Consider the following 21,042-nt stretch of genomic DNA (forward strand, 5'->3'; position numbering starts at 1 on the left):
AAAATAATTTAAAATATCAGTATTTAATGTTTTATGTTTAAAATATCAAAACATGATGCATTTGTAACTGCAGGTTAAAGCACTCCATGTCCCTCTGAGCTGCATTAAACAGTGTGTAAATACATCAAAATGCCACTTCAGATGCAACTTCTGCAAAGATTAATTTTGTTGATACTGGTTTCAATTGTTTGGTAACAGCCTAAATGTCTTATCGTTCTAATTGACTAATTAAATGTAACAATTTGACTCAAAAGATGCATACTTTCAGAAAAAAATTGCCCATAAAAGGTAAAAATCAATTTAAACTTATATGAAAAGATTCATTTCTATGACTGATGTGAACTGACCACACAGAATATGAAGAATATCAAAAACTGCAGCTGTCCACGGTAGTGAGATATCAGCACAATAACACACTCGACAAAATATTGTCTAATTATCGTTATCGAAAATATCCCAAAAAATATCGAGATATCATTTTTTTTCAATATCGCACACCCCTAAACCCAACACACAATTTAGTCTACAGCAGTGGTTCTTAAAGTGTGGGGCACACCTGCCAGGGGGGGCGCACAGGTACTGCAGGGGTGGCGCGGGCCATCCGCAGAAACAGAAAATAAATAAAACAGTAAACAGCCAAAGGACTTAACTTCGAATGGGAGATGGATCGGTTTGTGAAAGGGAAAGGGACCGTGGCGCAACGCAATGCTCGCGTCCGTTGTAGACAGGGTTTTTTTTTTATAGGCACCGGATTTTTTTATAGGTTTAAGGGGGGGCGCAACTGAAAAAGTTTGAGAACCACTGGTCTACAGACTCATCAGTCAACATTTTAAAGTCTCAGTCTGAGCTCAATTGCCTGTGCGCTTTTAACTTAATAGACCAACATTGCTTTTGAGTCCTCATGCCGTTCTCCTGTCGTCTCTGCATCACGTTGCCTCGCTTCTCTGTACTTCCAGCCTTCTTTCGTCTCTGTGTGAAATGAAATGTGAGCGCCGCATTTCCACTATAAACACCTTCCTCACACAGCGTACAGTCAGGTATTGTTTGCTCTGTTGGCAACTGATTTTGTCTGTTGTTTTACGCTGGTCTGGAAGCATCAGCTGGAGTCTCTGGAGCCGTTAAAGTGTGTGGGTAGGTGTGATTCGGCACTAAACGCTAGTGAACGTCTTCATGGTAATGATGTGTGTGCTTGTTTTTGGTGTTGTTACGGTGCCACTTCGTGCGGTGGCAGGCAAAATAACAAATCCCTTGGTCAGATGTAGACTCCAGAGAGGCTATTACTGCAACCTGCTCTTTACTGGATGTGCAACCAATTGAATTTAGTCCACTGCAATTCTCCATCACACTCTCTTTGTGGAAAAAAAAGACGAGGAGGGACGATTTGGTGCTTAGCTTTGATAATGCCCTCTATGGAGTGCACTTTCCGTTCAGTGTAACAGGGATTTGTATGCTTAGCCTTCTGTTTACTGTAAGCAAGATAAGCACAGAGAACAGAAAATGAGAAATGAGAAAGTCTTCATCGTTAGTCTGGGCATGCTGCTATCTCCTGACATGTTTTGTACACTTCATCGCAGGAGGGAATGTCATGACCAAGGAAGGCAACAACCTTTGATTATTGTGAATCGTGTTATTCAGGAGAACAGTGGAGGGAATGAGGACAAGCACTCAGAAACAATGACTTAATGAGCATGAACAAAAGAGGCTGAAGAAGTGATTGTGTTAGTATGTATATGGATATAGCAGAAGTACAGGTCCATTGACAGCAGAAGTATACTAAAAACACAATACCAACCTTTATACCCTATCATAATGTCATAGTGATCACACTCGTGCCTTGTGAGTAAGTTTGATTTCAAATCATATGAAAATTTGTGACCAATATAAGTTGTGTACATTGCAGCATGAATCTTAGCTGAATTAAAAGAATGCAAAATTTTAAATCCTGGGGGTCACGATCCCAACTAAGGTTTCATTATAGATTTACAAAAGGTTCACCAAGCTCATTCTAGTTTGAGAGTTACAAGTTACCGGTTTGATGATAAACCACGATAAAATTCCTGACAGTATTTCCACTTCATAATTTAATTATAATTAAAATGTATTTGATTACCGTGATTTGAAAAACTCATGGCAAATACTGTCTAGCATTTAGCACAATTAACAACAGTTTCCACTTTGTGTGCAAACTTGAAACTTTTGCACAAACTTTTTGTGCGCAAACTTTAAACTTTTTGTCACCTTGTTTTTGTGATGGCTCCTTTTCTGAAAATGTTCAAGGCCAAAAACTATACAAGTGTACCAAGTTTCCTGCTTTTATGAAAAAGTGATCAATTCACCTCAAATTTTGCACATCACCTGGACTATTAATTGGCTTTACTTTAAAGAAAATATCTACATGCCTTTTAATTTGATAATAAGTATGCAACTTTTTCAATAGATTATTTATTGTTTCCTGCAGCAGGAAGTCAGGTGGGAAGTCAGGAGTGTCACGGGGTGGAGCAGAGGCAGATCCTGGGCGTTGTGTGTTGCTCCTACTTCTCTATCCTGTATAAGTGTGTGTGCTGAGTGATAAAGTGTGCGAAAAGGGATAAAAACAGGCAACTGAAGATGTAAACAATTATCCCGGCACACACATCCCAAGGGCTGCACTCCAATGGCAGGCAGGATGAGCAATTGGTGCCATTAATACCATCATTATTCCCCTGTCTCTAATGGCCTCCCTTAGTGAACACACACACATACACACACAACTATTACAGCTATACATAGATAGCGATGAAAGCACAAACACACTCAGACACAAAGATCACCAGTCGTGATCAATGAGAGAGAAACTTTCTTACCCTTTTCCTGCTCATTTATCATTCCTCTAAAAAAAGAACTCTAGTGTATGCCACACTTTACAGTAATAGGCTAGCCACATAAACTGTGAATTGCAGATTCTCTCACAGCTGAAATATTACAGTCAGTGTTTCAGTATAGAGTCTTGTACCTGTAAATGTGAGTCTGTCGCCCAGCACGTTAAATAATGCAAACTGCACACGACTGCACAGTTTTTCCTCATTTAATTTAAGTGCACATTAAAATAGATTTTTGCACTTATTGCATCTGGGTGAAATAATTATTCAAATAAAGAAAATTTAAATCAAGACCTAAATATTTAACTTTGTTAAAATGCAGGCACTTTTATGTCTCGGGTTGATTTTATTAAAACAGTTTTTAACTTATAAGATTTAAACTGTATTGAAAACTTTTTACCATTATATATTTTGCTAGTTTTCTAATGCCTTTCTGTATACGTTTTGTTTTATAATTAAATAAAATGATCAGTATCAATAATTTATATCCATTTTTAGTGTACTTGGTTAACAAGGAGATAATCATATGAGACATAGAAATATGAGTGTGAAGAAAATATTAGAAAAAAATCAAATATAAATAATTAAATATCACTGAATATTTTAATTGTGACTTATTTCCAGTATCTGTCCAATTATGAAGAAGTGTGAAAATATATAATCGTATTAAGGATACATCTTATTTTAATTAAGACATTACCATGCATTAGAGTGTCTGATATCTTCAGTGATTATCATACATGACATTAAATATTAATAAAAAATGTGAATGTGTTCGTTTTAATTGAATATATATGAATAATTACAATTCTTAAAAAAAAAATCGGATTCATTCACTCCTCTTTTGTGAGTTTGTGCTGTTTGCAGTAGTGTGAGTAGTTCTTTGGCTGTTTGTCAATTTGGATCATGAAGTGTTATTCCTTTCAAAGGCTTTATGTGCAGAGGCTTTGAAAACAATTCTTTTTAATGCCCAACCAGGCCCTACTCATTTATCACATATCATTTCTCTAATTCCCTTGCCAATCCGACAAGACAAAGACCTCTTAAAAGGTGTAAAAAATATACTTTTCCCCCCACAGACACATAAAGACAAGTGACTGTGATGTCCATAAAGCAATCAGCGTTTTGATTTACTGGGACCTTAGGCCCTTCAGCTATGGATTCAGTCTTCAGCGGCTTGTCCAGGAGCTCCGCTAATTAGTGTCATTTCTGGAATTAGACGAGACTTGCTGTGGTGAAAATAAAAATTTAATTAGAATCCGTAATTAAAAGTTGATTTACGAGACAGATCATTCCCATTCAAAGATAGATGATATATCCGTTTAAAAAGCCTCAGCACAGAGAATATCCATACAATGGGACCTTCACCAGCCTATTTTTATACAAACAATCAGGCCTTTCCAGATGGAGAAGAATGCGGACCATTAAACATTATTGATAACCTTGAAATCACTTTTGTCCCAGCTTGATAGCAAACTGAATTTAAATCAGATTTAAAAATATCCTGCTGATATTTCATATAAAGGAACGGAGAGGTGGAATACTAATATCTAGTCTATTCTCATCAGTGACAAGGGTAAAAGGCCAGTCAATAATAAAGTCAAACAACCTTCGAAAGCATTTTAAGACTCACTATTCATCATTTGACAGTGCAGATCCCTCTGTAAAATCATGACGTTGGCCTCTGAAGTGTTTGATCTCCCAGGTCTTTACTTTTGCTGTAGTTATATCCTCTTTCGGTCTCGATGGGATGAAGTGAAGAGCAGATCTAAGTAGCTCAAATCTGATACATAGATACCCTATGTAAGCAGCCTATTGCAGTGTTGTTGGGCTTTCAGGAGGCTGTGTGCCCAGACGGCCAATCTATAGATAAGCTAAGCCCCATGACGGTGCATCTTAATCTCGTACCGTAAAACTCCTCTTCTAAAGGACAAACATAGACCTATCTGAGTGTTAGTGTACCAATACATTAAAAAGCTGGGCAAATCAGATTTAGGCTGTTGAATTGGATTTTATTTACAGTAACCTGTTCTGCTGAATATATATATACAGTGTGGTAACATTATTTCAGCAGTAGGTGGCGGCAAGCGACTGTCTTTATGCTGTAAGTGAATCACCGAATCATCATTCACTCAAATGTTTTGGTCAACACCGCTGATTCATTCAGAAACGAAAAAAGGTGTGCGAGTCTTTTAAATTAGGCTAATTATTTAACCTATTTGTTCAAAAACACTGATTCATTCAGTAGCTAAACAAGTGATTTGAATATTTGAATCATTCATTCAACCAACTCGTTCAATATCACTGATTCATTCAGGGATGAAACAAGTGAGGTGACATGCGTCTTTTGCCTTGTCCAAATACCCACAGTTGCGGTCTTGGCCACTTGAGAGCGTGTGCGTGCGACAGGAAGTAAGTGCACAAGACTGTCCCAGGTCTTAAAAACACCAAAGCACAGTGCCCTTAAAGCACACTAAACCCACACTATCTAAAAAAAAATACCGCTCCGTAGCGCAATTCAGGGCTTAGTGTATCCCATCATGTATCATGTTTTGGAATAAATCGTGAGATTTTTGCCAAGAGGTCACGAAAACCTTTAAATGAAAATTAAATAATAATATAATAATTAGACATTATTACATATAATTTGGTAGAAAAAACAAAGCGTTGCACGTTTTATTGGTGCAGAGATGAGTAGTGGTGATATTTATTTCGTAGAACATTTGCAACTGCTTTCACCACTTAATTAGAAGCACCACAAATTAAATTGTGCCATGTTATAGGGATTACTGAACAGACATTTAGAAGTTGATTTTAAAAGTATTTAAAACAAAAATAAAGCTATGTAAACACTTGCATTTTTACAACACTAAGTGTGTCCCATCAGGTAATAAAAAGTTCGACACACACTTGTCGTCTTCATCCTCACTTGGACACTTGGGCCAAATACAGGAAATACATCATATAAGTAGTCAAGTGGTCAAGTGCAAAGACTGCAAGTGTGGGTATTTGGACAAGGGGTCTGAATCCTTCATTCAGCCGATTCATTCAAAACCTCTCATTTATTCAGGAGCTAAACAAGTGACTCAAATCTTTCAGTTTGCAGTATCAAGCAGTCACAACAGACTGTTTTTCTACAGCTAAAACAACTGCTAGTGTCATATTGCTTATATTTACTGTATATTTTAGCAGTGGTTTTAACATTAACATTGCTTATTTACCACTCTAGCATAGCAATTATTTATTGCAAGAACACGCTATGTAAACGCTCCCTAAATTGATCGTTGTTGAGGCCTACTGTATAAGTGGACTAGTCGATTTTGAAAATCTGTATTTTGCACATCCCTAAGTTGCAGGTTCAGCAAGTTAAAGATAAGGTAAATTTGTACATTTTAACCGAACAAGAGATACTCCCACAGCAGAGCTGTTTGTTAAACTAGAGTATCCTCAGTGGGTTATTTTTATCTGCCTCAAATTTGTTGCTTACAACATGCATCATAAAGGAGCATACATAAATGATCAGACATTATTGTGTCCTCCCTTGAGCTCATGATGTGCTCTGTTCTGCCTTTATACCTTTAAAAGAATGACGATATTTAAATAAGTACTACACTGTAAAAAATAAATAAATACCTTTTGTAGCTACATCATGTACAGCATCAAGTTCTTTTATATTGAAAAAAGCTCTTTCAGCTGTTTGAATGAAAGTTAATGAGTGTGCTTTAATGCCATTACTGTTGACTGTTGACATTGATAATCAGTCTAGTATAATGGCTGTATAAATGTCACAATCAAGATTCTGCTGCTTTGATGTTCTTCAAGCCTCATTTGGATCTAACGGTTCAAATGCAAAAGCATATTAAATGGCAGTTAATACGCTTAAAAGGTGATGCAATTGTCCATTTTATTTGCATTCGGTCACTCTGGTTGATTAAGTGTGTGATGGTGCTTATTTAATAGGCATTTGTACATTGGACAACCCATTTGAGTGATGAGTTCCTTTCTCCTCACAGTACCGCCATGGCTGGTCTGTTTTGACTACTGTTAGCCAACGGCCCAGTGGGAGCAACAGCACAAGGTGATTTTGAGAGTTTAGTGGCTTTATTATGGTGACAGTGTAGCGTTGAACGGGCCTTTGGGACATACTATAAACCCCCATGTATTGTAAGATCAAATGGTTTGTTTCAGTGTTTCTTTAGCCTGCAGGATACATAGTGGTTTGCGAACTACGCAGGTTAATAGGTAGCTAGAAGAAATATAGTGCAATAGAATCTAACTTCAGATACAGAGTGCACATAAACAAACCCACAATATAATTCTATAATGCAGTGGGTAATGCCAAGGAGGTGTGTGATATCTGGAGAGAGTGAATTATGTATACATTAGCATTCCCATTTGTCTAAAGTTGAACTACTCAGCTGTGCAGGAACGAAGGCTCCATTATTTAGCAGCTGAGGTGCTATTATGAGGGCAAAGGTTCGAATCTGGCTGGCATTATGCAATTTTTCAACCTTCCATCTTGCTATTTTCTGTCTCACTTCACTTACTGGTGTCATATCAAATTTTCTAATCGTTAACGATGCTATTTCCTGTCTTGCTTCATTTACTTATTAAATAAATGTCAAAACACCTAAAAGGGTACTGAGTCAAAAGTCGTAGTTAATGGTTTGTTAATAGCAAGAATTGGACCTTAAAGTAAAGTGTGACCCCTAAAAGTTTCCTTTGTTTTGGAGCTGGGTTTGGAGCCAGTCTGCATTATATCAAATTGTCCAATCATTATTTTTTAATAATAATATTTTTAATAGTAACTTCATGTCTTGCTTCATTTTATCTATCAAATAAAGGTCAAAACACCTAACAGTTTCTGGATCTGTGGTGCTTTATGGGAACACAGGTTCAAATCTGTCCTGTGTCATATCCAATTGTCCAATCTTTAACATCACCATTACTTGTCTAGCTTCACTTATCATTCTGAAAGCCCAAAAGCTTCCACCATGTAGGGGGTCGTTGCACTCACAGGAAAAACATGTTTGAGTCGGGCCTGCAACATATCTGATTCCCGCATCTTTATTTCAGTTTCCAGCTGTCTTAATTTTCCTATCAGTCAAAGGCCAAAACACCCAAAAGCTCCCACTATTTAGGAGTTGTGGTGCTCATATGGAAAAAACGGGTTTAAGTCTGGCCTGCAACATATCCAATTCCTTAATCTTTCATTTTATTTCCTGTCTGTCTTTTCCCAAGTCCAAAAAGCTCATAAATAAATACATTTAAAATACATAGCAGTGCAAAAACACACATTGCTATACTATTTCTGGATAGTATCGAGATCCACTATGACCAGGACGGTGCTGCTCATACCATAACTGTCAGCCATGGTATCCATGGACATTACACAATGCGTTTCATGCCCCGGCACGCGCTGCTGCTCACCATCGATTCCTCTAAAAGGGTCAGGAGCCGAGCCAAGACTAGAAGATTGAATAGAACCTCGTCTGCAGTGGACCTCCACACTGCTCAGAGTCTCATTCCGCAATGCCTTTAAAATGTCATTGCCCCGCAACAGATCTCCCCTTCTGATATTTTTACCCTGCGCTAGGATTCCATTTAGCAGTGGCAATTCCAGTTTCTTGCTTTGACATCTACATTTGCGACCGCGGATTGGGGACAAGAACAGAACCTCGGGGCTCAGCGCGGGGCCAGTGTTTCCATTTGGCGCTCTTTGTTGCGAGATTTGGGGGTGAACACTGGGAGAATTGCCCAGCTTGAGCTTTCTCCACTTATGCTGTGGGAACAGCCTTTTGCTATCGGCAGCGACAGAGAGGAGGGGGTGTGAGAAGATGATTTAGCTTGCCGCTGGAGACAGACTGAGTCTTCTGTATGGGCGGCCAGTACAGAATTGCCATCTTTTCCTGTAATCTTTTTCTTTTTTTGTTGAGGATGACTGTTTTAATGTGAATAAATGTATGCTTTAGCAATGCATTTCATGTGAACATACACTATGACAGGTATTACTGATGGGAAAACCTCTGCAATGAATGTGGCTTTGCCCCAAATGTGACAGCACATTAATTGATAATACATTGTTTGTTAAATATCCCCTTTGAGAATGTGAGAAAGGCAACAATCTTTGTTTTTTTCCTCGCAGAACACATTAGCTCAAATTGGACTCCTGTATATAGTAATTTAATTGCTTTTTACCCAAAAGCACATTAAAATTGCAAAAAAAAAATGTGTGGCTTAACTGCCTTTACTGCTCTGTCTCAAGCGAATACATTTAATCTCATTTACAACATACCGCGCGGATCTCCGTTTACCATCTCTAAACAAACATCTCGATATTTATGGCAGTCTTAAGTAGATTGTTATTTATATTACCCTTTTTTAATAGGAGGACTCTCATGGCTGATTCAGTCTTGTTTGAATTAAATCATTAAAACGCTCTGAATCACTGCAGGTCCATTTATGCATTATGTAATTTTTTTTAATTTATTTTCTTTATGATGATTGTACAGTCCAAGATTAGAGGGGTTTTGCTTACTTCCAATGTAATATTTATGAACACGAGCATGAACTCTAGCATACTGTTCTTGTCAGGGTTTGACAACTGACATGAAAAAAACGTTATAATTGTGCACAGTTTCAGTGCTACAGTGTAAATAAAGCACTTTCAGGGCAATGCATGTGAGTCATGCCACAAATTCAGGGTCACTGGAGTGCTAGTTATGTGTTGGCTTGAAGAACATTGGAAAGATAAACCTTTTCAATATGCCAACATGACAGGTAACAGAAATATCACAATGATAGTTTGAAAATAGGTTGACATTCATCAAAAGTGACAGTCTCTCACCTATAGTTGTTTTGATGTGATGGCAGGTGCTTGCATAAAGCTTTCCATCTGCAGTTTTGTTTAAAAAGCAGGACTGTTGCTATTGAATCGATGTCAGACATCATTAGGCTTTTCTCACGTCAAATATTACAGTGATAAAAATGTAAATGTTATTTGCTTTACATAGATTTTAATATCCCTGAGCGTCAGATACTGGCTGTGGCATATATTGTTGCTAAGCCTTGTGTCAACTCACCATGGACTAGACATATTCAAAGCGCACTGAATATGATATGGTTTCACAAAAGTGGGCATACAGTACATACACTAATAGCACTAAGCAGCCAGTGACAGTGCAAGGATATTGTTTATTTTACCATGCAACATAGTGACTCATTACATAGTGAGTCATTCATAGCAAAACACTACATGGAGCACTTCTTGTCAGTCTACCAAGAAAACTGTCAAAGAACAGCATTAATCTTGTCTACTGTGAACGAATGCGCTTTAATATGCATACAAAGATGACCCAGAAACACTTGTGCCTACATTCCCGTGATTCTTCATTGTGTTGAATGATTTCTGCAGTATCTTGAGGACTTCTTAATCTCTTGTCACAGTTGTGTGTCAAAATAACTTTCTGGGTCTCTCTCTGTCTTCTTGAACTGTGTCCCAGCTGCCATTCTTGATGACCCGATGGAGTGTAGCCGCGGGGAGCGACTGGCCATCACTCTGGCGAAAGACAGCATCAACCGTTCCAGCAACCGCTCCACCACAGGCAAGCTGGAGGTGGACATCTTTGAGCTGCTCCGAGACAGTGAATACGAGACAGGGGAAACTAGTGAGTATTCAAATGTGTTATATCATTTCTGAGATGTTTGTAATTTTATAATTTTTATACGTTACTAAATAAATGTTATAAAAATATATATATTATTATACATATTATAATTTTTATACATCATTTAAAAAATATATATATATATATATTTTAATAGGCAATATATATTTATATTTAGTTAAATATATTATATATCACTTTTGCTATGTTTAAAATGATGCATTATGCACCATAACATAATATGATCTCATTACTTTTATACACATTTTGAAAACACATTTGTTTAATTTACCCAGGGTAAAGTACTATGAATAGTGGAATAGTACGAAACATGGAACCAGATAACCCAGGATTGTGTTTACTTAGTTTAAAGGGATAATTCACCCAAAAATGGAAATTCTGTCTTTATTTATTCTTTCTTCTGTGGAACACAAAAGAAAATTTTTTGAAAATGAAGATAATAACTTTATGTCCATACAGTGAAAGTCAATGGAATCCTCTGCTGTTTGGACCCAAACATTATTCAGAATATCTTCATTTTTGCTCCATTAATGAAAGAAAGTCATACAGGTTTGAAACGGTATGAATGCTAGTAAATGATGACATAATTTTCATTTTTGGGTGAACTGTCCCTAACCAATTAGATTAAGGTGCATACTGTAAGTATGCTAGATACTACATTACTGCCTCTTCCTACTCCATACATTTGTTTTACTTTAGTTCGAACCTTTTTGTAAAACTCTTTCATTTTAATTTTCACAGCTGTCCTTTAGCTGGATAATGGTCCCTTAACTGTGGGGTTTTATTCAGCAGCTCTAGGTATTATAATGATTCACAGGTACAGGCAAATTATGAGATAACTGTGTCCTCGTGAGGGCATTCCTTCTGCAAGACATGCACTGAATACTTATTTAAACAGCAAAACTTTATTTGGTTTTTAGGTATGAGCGTGTCCTTGGTATGTTTTCTTTTACATCTTCTAAAGAAAAACAATTTTTCTTGTTTTAATATTTTCCAACTTTTGTAATGAAGTGCAGTGACACACGTATAAATAGCCTTATATACATGCATAATTAGTGTCTGTCAGTTTCATCTCTCCATATGTTCTTGGTTGGTAGCAGATGATGTATTCTGTGATAAAGAAAGGGACCATTATGTGAAAGCAATTAAATTAACAGGTTTTCAAGTGTGCTGTCATATTCTGATGCCTTCGTAGTCAGAAGGTATATGCAGGAATTTATTGGAACAATATTTGTTTCCTTGGTTACGGCAAAGTCATTCTCGAAGGTCAGCTGATACGCCATATACAAATTACATTACATATATTTTTTATTAACACAAACTCCAATAAGAATCAATGTTCAATTGGATTTATATCAATCTGAATTTTAGAGATTTATTAATTAACTTGTTTATTTCTCAAATTGACTTATTTTATTGGTGGCCTAGAAATAGTGCAGAATCTGAAATATTCTTAAATTTTTGTTGTAACATTTTGTTTTAAATTTTACAAAATTATTCATTTATTTATTTATTTCAAATCATAATATTTTGGTTCTACATGTTGCAAAATCATTTATTTATTCATTTTAATTATGAGCATAAATTAAAGGGGAAATCTTAGCATGAATTTCACGTCATAACATTTTGTTTTACATTTTGCAGTTTCATAAATCTTTCTGTTTATTGGTTTGAATCTCAGATTTTCAATATGGGCTCAGACGTTTGAACTTCACTCTGCCTTTAAAATTGAAACTGACAGTCAGCGGGTTTCAAACGAATAGTGCGACTTTTACTTTAACAGCTGCCAGTCAGTGCCTTCTTTACTCTGAGGCCCTAGATTTAATAATGCTTCCCTTACGAATCCTGAATCAAATAGCGTTGGGGAGAACAAAATAGAGTTGCTCACTCACAGAGGGATATTAAACATGACTGAGGTTCATTGTTGTCAATGAAAGTAGGCGGCACTAAAATCAGGAGACGACGAGCTGTAATTTAAACAATCAGAGCTGTTGAGACACATGGCAGTTAAGGATGAAAAGCCTCTCCTGGTTTCTCTGGGCTTATGAGGCAGCACCATTAAAATACCCCTCCTGATAGATATAAACAGCTTTTTTTCGCTCTCTATACGGTTAGTCGCACAACCCTGTTCGGTCTAATTCAGTATTGTAATAGCTTGCAGTATGCAGGAATTGAATTAGAAATGGATCAGTGACACTCCCAGTTCGGGAGAAATGTCACACCGCCGCTACCTGCCCTGGCATACTCTCGTCTGAAACCACTGAAGCCTGCATCTTCCCACAGCCCACATTGTGTGTGTTTGCGTGTGGTCTGCATACTAATGTTTGTGATCCGAAGTGAACAGAGACATCCTGATGCCAGCCGCAATCCCTGGTGTTTACTCAATCCACATGGATTCATTGTCCTTCTCTGGATCAGCTGTGCTGGAGGGTCATGTCAGAAGATTCGACACCAGTCAGTCATAACTGTGAATCACCTGACCCTCGTGACTCGTAGTACATGCTAGGGTTAATAACTACATGCCTTATGATCCGTGCATGCAAGACAAGAGCACAGATGAACTATTCATGGATGACTGTATGTTAAAACACCACTGAGATAAACAGCTTTTGAAATAAATCAAACATTTATAGTTGGGAAATTCTACACTGTTAATACATTTACATACATTTACCTAACGCTTCATTCTTTTCTGTGATTTCCAAAGACTGATTAGAACAATCAAGACTTTAAAGGGTTAGTTCAGGCAAAAAAACAAACAAAAAAAAATCTGTCATTAATCTCTCACCCTTTAAGACATAAGCTCATCTTCGAAACAAAAAAAAAAAAAAGATATTTTTGATGAAATCAAAGAGCTTTCTAACCCTGCATAGACAGCAACATAACTACCACGTTCAAGGCCCAGAAAGGTGGTAAAGACATTGTTAAAATTGTCCATTGTGACATCAGTGGTTCAACTGTAATTTTATGAAGCAACGAGAAAACTTTTCGTTTGCAAAGAAAACAAAAATAATGACTTTATTCAACAATTTCTTCTCTTCCGTGTCAGTCTTGGATGTGTTCATGAGAGTATCCATGACGCATGTATTTTTTTTAATTAACTTTAATTTTGTTACCATCTACATTTGATTTATACATGATTCATTAAGAAACACATTTTTTGTTTAGCTATTTAATTACCAGTGAAGCAAGCCACTGCAAAAACTTGGTTAGGTAATGTTTAATTAATTTTCGTTCAAAGATTAAGTAAATTCAGTTTGACTTATTTTGATAAGCATCTTATTTTAAAAATAAAAAATACATAATGGAAAAAAATTAGAAAAGTGTCAGATTCTGCACAATTTCTGTAGTCACTAATCAAATAAATGTCTAGTTGTACAGATGGTCAGGTGTTTTTGTTTCCATTGAAGCCCAATGTGATCATTCTCAAATCATGCTGGAAAACAAACAGGTTCATGTTGCTCCACATCATTTTCAGTTCAACATTTCACTTAAAATTATGCTGATCATGTAATTTGCAATGCGTTTTGGAAACCACTATATGTATAAATCAAGTCCAATTGGGACTTTTAACAGAAGTAAATTAGTTGAAGTTGGTGGAATTTAATTGTAACTGAAGCTGAGTGATAGTGGCAGACCTTTTTGCATTTGACTCAATTTTCTTTTCTTTTAAAGAGTTAGGAAAAACCGAATGCATTAAAACTGGATGCAATATATTTTGATAAGAAAATATACAGTACACTCTTAAAAATTAAGCTTCTTTATTGCCATCTGTGCCTCCATGAAGAACCTCTAACAACCTTTCCAATGCACAAAAGGTTCTTTATTGTGGAAAAGGTTTTAAATGACTATTAAAATGTTCTTCACACTAAGAGAAAATAAATGTTTCTTTTAAGAACTGTTCACTGAAAGATTGGTTGGGAATCCAAAATGGTTCTTCTGTGGCATCACTGCAAAAATCCCTTTTGGAAGCTTTATTTTTTATGATTTATATACTACTAATATAGTGTTAATGCCAATAAATCATGAGATTAATTGTGATTAATTGCTTTAACAAGCTGAAAGCCATATTTAGAGGAATAACAATGCACAGCAAGGTTGACATGAATCCATAAGGGTGTCCACCTCCTGTAGGCTACACTTGATTTCCAACTGAGAGCAGTTGACCTGTGAAATCAATGCTTGTGCATTCACTGTAGCAGTGTGTAGTGATCCTAAAAATGCAGCTCATCACCATTCAGGGCAGCGCAGAGATATGCTTGCAATGTATTATGGGGAGACACGTAACAGAGGCTTTCACAGGTGTCTGCATTTGCATTGTTTTCTATGAGATTATGAGTTTAAAAAAAAAAAAAAAAAAAACTCTGCATCTGCTTTATAATCACATTGTTTCCCTTTCCTTTGTTTCCAGCATGCTCTGCTTAAGTGCTCAGAGCACCAGTATCTGGCTCATACACTGCCCACACCATCATAATTAAAACGGAGAGGGATTATAAGCCCATATGAAATGACACTCCGTTAGAGTTCAGACCGATGCCCTGCTCGTGTGCTGGAGAGTGAGAAAAAAATCTACCTCTTACTCCTCCTCCTGCTCCTAATCACAAATATAATTTCAAGACACAATTCACTCAAAGGTCAGTTAATAATAAAATGTAATTTTGTGTGAGAGACGGAAAAAGAGCAGATTAATGACAGCGCTAAGCCTCTGATAGATTGTGCTAGATTGTGATTATAGTGAGCTCTTTAAAACTCATTCTTGAATAAAATGGAATTATTTGGGTTTTGCTAGTAATTTTAGAACAGATTGAGTGGACACCAAAGGGTCAGGTTTTAGCTGATTTGCATGGACCATTAGCCTCTGTTGGTAGATTCAGTAACTGCAACATCTGGCCCCAAAAATCATATTTCTCTATTGAAGGTTGATCCAAAGTAGACGTTTGTTCTAATGGAATATATCTGTTTGCAAGCAACATGTAAATGTTTTAAATGTAGCATTATATTAGATGAGTCTCCTGTGTAGTATTATTATTATTATTTTAACAACGATTCTTTTATTAGTTATTATTTTTATAGTATTAGGGGTGGGCAATATGGCCAAAATCACGATATGAGTAATTTTATTTTACAGTAACAGTACAGTATCACAATATAGTTATCTTTGCTTTATATAAAGTCTTTATTATATCAACATTTTTGATACCATAGAAACTTCATAATGTCATAATGTCAATATCACAAAAAACTAATACTAGCCTAAATGATAAAAAAAAAATACATACATAAATAAAAAAGCTAAAGCTCAATAAAGACAAGTAAACAGTCAGCGTTATAAGAGTAAGAATGACAAGCAATAGGACAAAAAAAAAAACTACAGTAGAACAAATAAATAAGAAATGCTAGATACATTGTATAAAGTAATCAAATGTACAAAAACACTGTATATTCTTCACTGTGTAAATATATATTTCTTCTTATTAAAGTTACAAAAGTGATTTAGTCAAAAGCAGTGTGAGATTTTCTGTCTTATGTTGAATATTAGACTGCTGTCACTTTAACCCTTTAAAACCTAAGGGTAAAATAGGTCATTTTCACACATTTTGTTTACTTGACTGTAAAATTCTAACAGAATGTGCTATTTTCAAGTGCAAGGTGTCATTTTTTTCAGAAAACAAATGGCTTTCAAAAAAGTACAGTTTTTGACCATTAATCTTGTGTTTTGAGTTTGTAAACAGAATTTAAATAGACAAAAATAAAAAAAACTGAATTTTTTTTTTTTTTTTTTAGAAAAAAAAGAAAAATCATGATCGAAATAATCCAACACTTCTTACTTCAAAATTCAACTATAATACATATATACAAGTATTTTTGGGACACTGGGTTGCACAGTTTTCATTAAGGAGGCTTTTTTGTTCATACACGCACACATTTACACATGCATGTACATGCATACACCCATTCATTTACATGCGCGGACTCATTATAGCGACGCACACACCACATGTGAAAAAGTCTCACTCAGCCTGCTCCCAAAGTCTCATCAAAAATCATCCTATCGACTCTTATGCTGTTTACTCCTCCTTGACCATGTTTTTGTTCATTTTGTTTATTATTTTATGCAATCCAAAACTCCGCGCTCCCTATCTCTCCATTCAAATTCTCCCTTCCCGCTCTCCCGGAAATCTTCCATCATTTGTTGACAGATTTCCGTAATAAGCCATATATTGCCGAAAAGCGCATGTTGTCTGCTGTCAGGAGCAATTTGAATTATTTTGATAGTGCAAAAGGTAGAAGAGTTATGGTAACATGAATACAGCTTGGTCTGATGTGTCGGCGCCGACACAGCCGGTTTAAAAGGGTTAATAGCTGCCCGGCTCCAATATACTGTCACACATGTGTTTTCTTTCTTAGCTGTTTGCTTCCACTTAAGACCTAAACTGTGTTTACGAGGATACTTGCAAAGACAGGCATTTTGACACATACAGGTTTGTGTTTAACCATTCAAAGCTAAAAGCTTCAAATAACGTCTTCACGTGCAAAATGATATAGCGAAATTAGTTCTCTTTGCTGCTGATTGCGTTTCAGTGGCTTCAAATCACTTGTTTTTAAAGGGTTAGTTCACCCCAAAATGAAAATTATGTCATTAATTACTCACCCTCATGTCGTTCCAGACCCGTAAGACCATTGAGAGTATCACAATGCATACGCACGCTTTCGCCTAAGCATAAACAACGCTTATTACCCAGCTTTCGTTCATGCGCACGCTTTCGCCCCAAACGTAAACAACACTGATTACGTCAAATACGTTCTTGGGTACTCTCCAAAATGGCGGAAGACGTAACTCGGGGGAGAAGAATGGTCATCAAACCACATATACTGTAGATGCAGTTAGGAATCATTAAGATTACTTAACAGTTTTGTGAACCTAGGAGAGTACAAGGCTGGCTGTGCAAAGGCTATTTCTAAAAAAAAAAAATGGGTTAATTCTTACTTTGCTATGACAATCTGGTGCTTCTGAATCAGCGACTGTAAGTATGTTTTGTTAATAGTCTAAGTATTTGCTATTGACTGTTCAAATGTGGAGTTTTGCGCTGTGTAGAGTATCACGCCTCGTGTGTGTGTGTGTGTGTGTGTGTGTGTGTGTGTGTGTGTGCGTGCGTGTGTGCGTGTGTGAGAGAGACAGGGTCACACATCACAGTGGAGTCAGCTGTCTTAACTGCGGCTTGTGTACTGCAAATACATATGAGCATCATCACTGTCTGTTACGCGACTCTGTTCCCCTCTCGGGCTTGAACTGATGGTAAAACTAAGGACATTATTAACTGTCTTTACAATTATTTTGAAAGCTGAAGCTTCCGATTATGGAAAGGGCCATTTAACACGTCCATACATTTCCGACGTGTGCTTGTGGTGTTCAGCCAATCACAATGCACTGTGTCAGCTGGCCAATCAGAGCAGACTGCGCTTGTTGGCAGGAGGGGCTTTGTAGAAAACGACGCGTTTGACAGAGGCAGGGCATAGAGGAACTACAATAATGTACAATATTTGAAAAATAATGTGTTTTTTGAACATGAAAGCATGTCAACATATTCTGTTACACCAAATACACAAAATAATGATCTTTAAAATGGCATCATATGACCCCTTTAAAAACCCATGCAAACGATAAGCTTCCGTGACCACATAGCACAGCAATGTCACGTGAGCGTGTAACCACGATAAAGACGATAGTCGAAAATCTCTACCGTTTAATCGTGTCTTGGCCACCCCTAATTGTTATTAACAGTTGTTTATATTATGGTGGTGACTATTTTATTATTAATAATTGTTAATATTAGTTATTAATTAAAGGGGTCATATGATGCGATTTCAAGTTTTCCTTTCACTTTGGAGTGTTACAAGCTGTTTGTGCATAGATAAGATCCCTGAAGTTGCAAAGACTAAAGCCTCAAAACAAAAGAGATATTCTTTATAAAGATTAAGACTAGACCACGCCCACCTAAAATGGCTCATTCAAACATGCCCCCACATGTCTACGTCACGGTGTGGGCAGATTTGCCAAACACCGCCCAAATGTATACGCAATGAAAGAAGGCGGGACTTTTATTCTCGCTGTAGTATTGTTGCTGCCACCAGTGTCATGTCTTGGAGACACTGTGTTTCTTGTGGAAGTGAAACTACTTTGTTTGAGCTTCCAAAAGAGGACACAACTAGAAATCAGTGGTTAAGTTGTGTTTACAACACTGCTCCAGAACAGTTCAACCCAAATATTTGAGTGTGTGCAGCACATTTTACGGAGGACTATTTCCTGAACCTGGTAGTAGCCTGCCAGCTATGCTCAAAGACTGTTTCTATAAAGCAATTCCAACTTTGCAAGTACAGTCTGGTGCTTCTGACTCACAGCCTGTAAGTATGTTTTTATATTTAAAACTCATGTTTTCAAACGCTAGTTTTGAGCAGTGTAGAGTAGTGCTTGTTGTTTGTAGTTTCTCCGATCACAAATGCGTACATCGCGTCGCGTAAAAAGACAGTATAAGTCAACATTTCCATCACACGCTTGAGACCACGTCTCGCTTCTCAGAACGATGAGCTTTGTAAAAATCAGTGCGAGGAGCAACAATAATGTACAGTGTGTGGAAAATAATGTGTTTTTTGAACCTTAAACTGCATAAACACATTGCATTACACCAAATACACAAAATAATGTTCTTTTTAGCAACGTCATATGACCCCTTTAATGATTTATTTTTATTCTGTTATTGTTGTTTTATTGTAACTACTACTAATTGTTAATATTATGGTAATGATTATTATTATTATTAATTATCTTATTATTTAAAGATTATTTGATTCTATTATTATTATTAGCACCACTGATTATTGTCATTAAATTGGTGTTATCATCAATTTATTGCAACTCCAAAGTAATTAGTCACATATCGTTTTCATTAGCTCTATTCGGACTGGACTAGTTTTCTAAACTACGTTTGAGTTTCGATTCTTATCACCTGACGTCTGCGATTTTCATGTACCAATTCGGAAGGGACTACCATCTCCGTGTTTATTACAGAGGTGGGAGGGTCTGTTTTGGACATCTGGACGTTTCAGGGATCACACACTCTGTATGCGCGCATTGTGTATAATCATTCAGATTGATTACAATTAGTAGCCTATAATCAGTTTTACTACAAATACCATGGTGAAGCTATATGGCTAGTATAGCAAAACTTTAGTGGTTACTTTAGTTTTACTTTAGTTATTTATTTGTAGTAAACCTTTATGTAATTTTCAAAAAGGCTGGCCTACAATAAAACATTATGTAATTGAGTGCAGAAATGAACGTGAGTAATTGTACCTGACGCTGATATTACAATAGCCTATCTTAACATTTTACATGACCTGGCTCTTGATTTTATTATTGTTATTGTTTTTTTTTGAAAATATATCAAACATGAGCGCGGTAAGAGTGTCTACGGTAATTCACGTTGGCCAAAACACACAAGGAAACGCGTTGTGAAAACAAATCTCACCGGCAATCACAGACATTCGGACGGGATTAGTTTTCTCAGAGGATCACTGAGTTTGCTGAAAAACAGTAGGTAATTTGCTCTGGAATTATTACAGAGGTTGTGTGAGAAAAACACAGACATGGCAGATTCGGACGGGATTAAAATCACCAAGTACGTCTGTGAAACACACATTTCTCTAACGACCCCCTGTAAAACTAGTCCTGTCCGAATAGGGCTATTGAGATTTCAAATCACCTATGCCAGCCAAGCAACTGGCATTGAGATGAATGAGTATGCTAAAACTCTCTGTACTTTTTGCTTTGTCTGGGTATAATAGACTTCCATGGCAGATACGGTATCCTTGAATAAAAATGAGGCAGCAGCACTCTTGGCAGGGTTACATCTTGCTTTCCTTCTGTTCTCTGTCTGTAATAAATGACAGTTGGTCTTTCCTTTAACTATTGACAGTGTGCCAGATCATGTCCAAGGGGGTTGTGGCGGTCCTGGGCCCCTCTGCCAGCCCGGCATCCAACTCCATCATCAGTAATATCTGCGGTGAGAAAGAGGTGAGTGCTGGCATTGGCTCTCTTTTGTCATCAGCGCAACATACCAAAGCCCAGATCATATTACCAAGTAATCATTCATATCATTACCGTAATGACCGGTGTGGTCAGTGACACATTCTAAAAATGATCCCTAACCACAGCTGATGAACACGACAACCAAATGGTGGATGTTAAGCCGTGACTACAATGTGCAGCTGTAATTAATAAATACATAAATGATTATTGACACATCATGCTCAGTAATCCCACTGTTCTGAAGTCAAACTTTCCTATAAGCATTTGTTCTGTTGCTGGCAAATAATGTAGACACAAGCGAACAGGCTAAGTAAATTACTAAGGGAAGAATTAAATAACGCGGATTAACAGAGAATTTATATTGATTAATTGTCGCCGTGATGCAGACTGAATTGTTTGGAGCAGTTTC

The 21,042-nt window shown here is 36.8% G+C and overlaps 1 protein-coding gene across 11 annotated transcripts in view; it reads left to right on the forward strand.

Annotated features, from left to right (window-relative positions):
* The window catches only part of grik4 (glutamate receptor, ionotropic, kainate 4), a 371,474-nt gene that overhangs the window by 201,404 nt on the left and 149,028 nt on the right, over positions 1–21,042 (forward strand). For 9 of the 11 annotated variants that reach the window (XR_009266034.1, XR_009266035.1, XM_058744470.1 and 6 more), the window contains 2 exons: positions 10,361–10,525; positions 20,521–20,618. Coding sequence is in view for 9 of the 11 variants with exons in the window: in XM_058744470.1 (XP_058600453.1) it covers positions 10,361–10,525; positions 20,521–20,618 (263 nt within the window). In the remaining 2 variants the exon portion in view is untranslated. The remainder of the gene's footprint in view (positions 1–10,360; positions 10,526–20,520; positions 20,619–21,042) is intronic. The other 2 variants (XM_058744474.1, XM_058744473.1) reach the window with 1 other exon arrangement.

This window comes from Onychostoma macrolepis, chromosome 15, assembly GCF_012432095.1.
Source record: "Onychostoma macrolepis isolate SWU-2019 chromosome 15, ASM1243209v1, whole genome shotgun sequence".
Taxonomy (NCBI): Eukaryota; Metazoa; Chordata; class Actinopteri; order Cypriniformes; family Cyprinidae; genus Onychostoma; species Onychostoma macrolepis.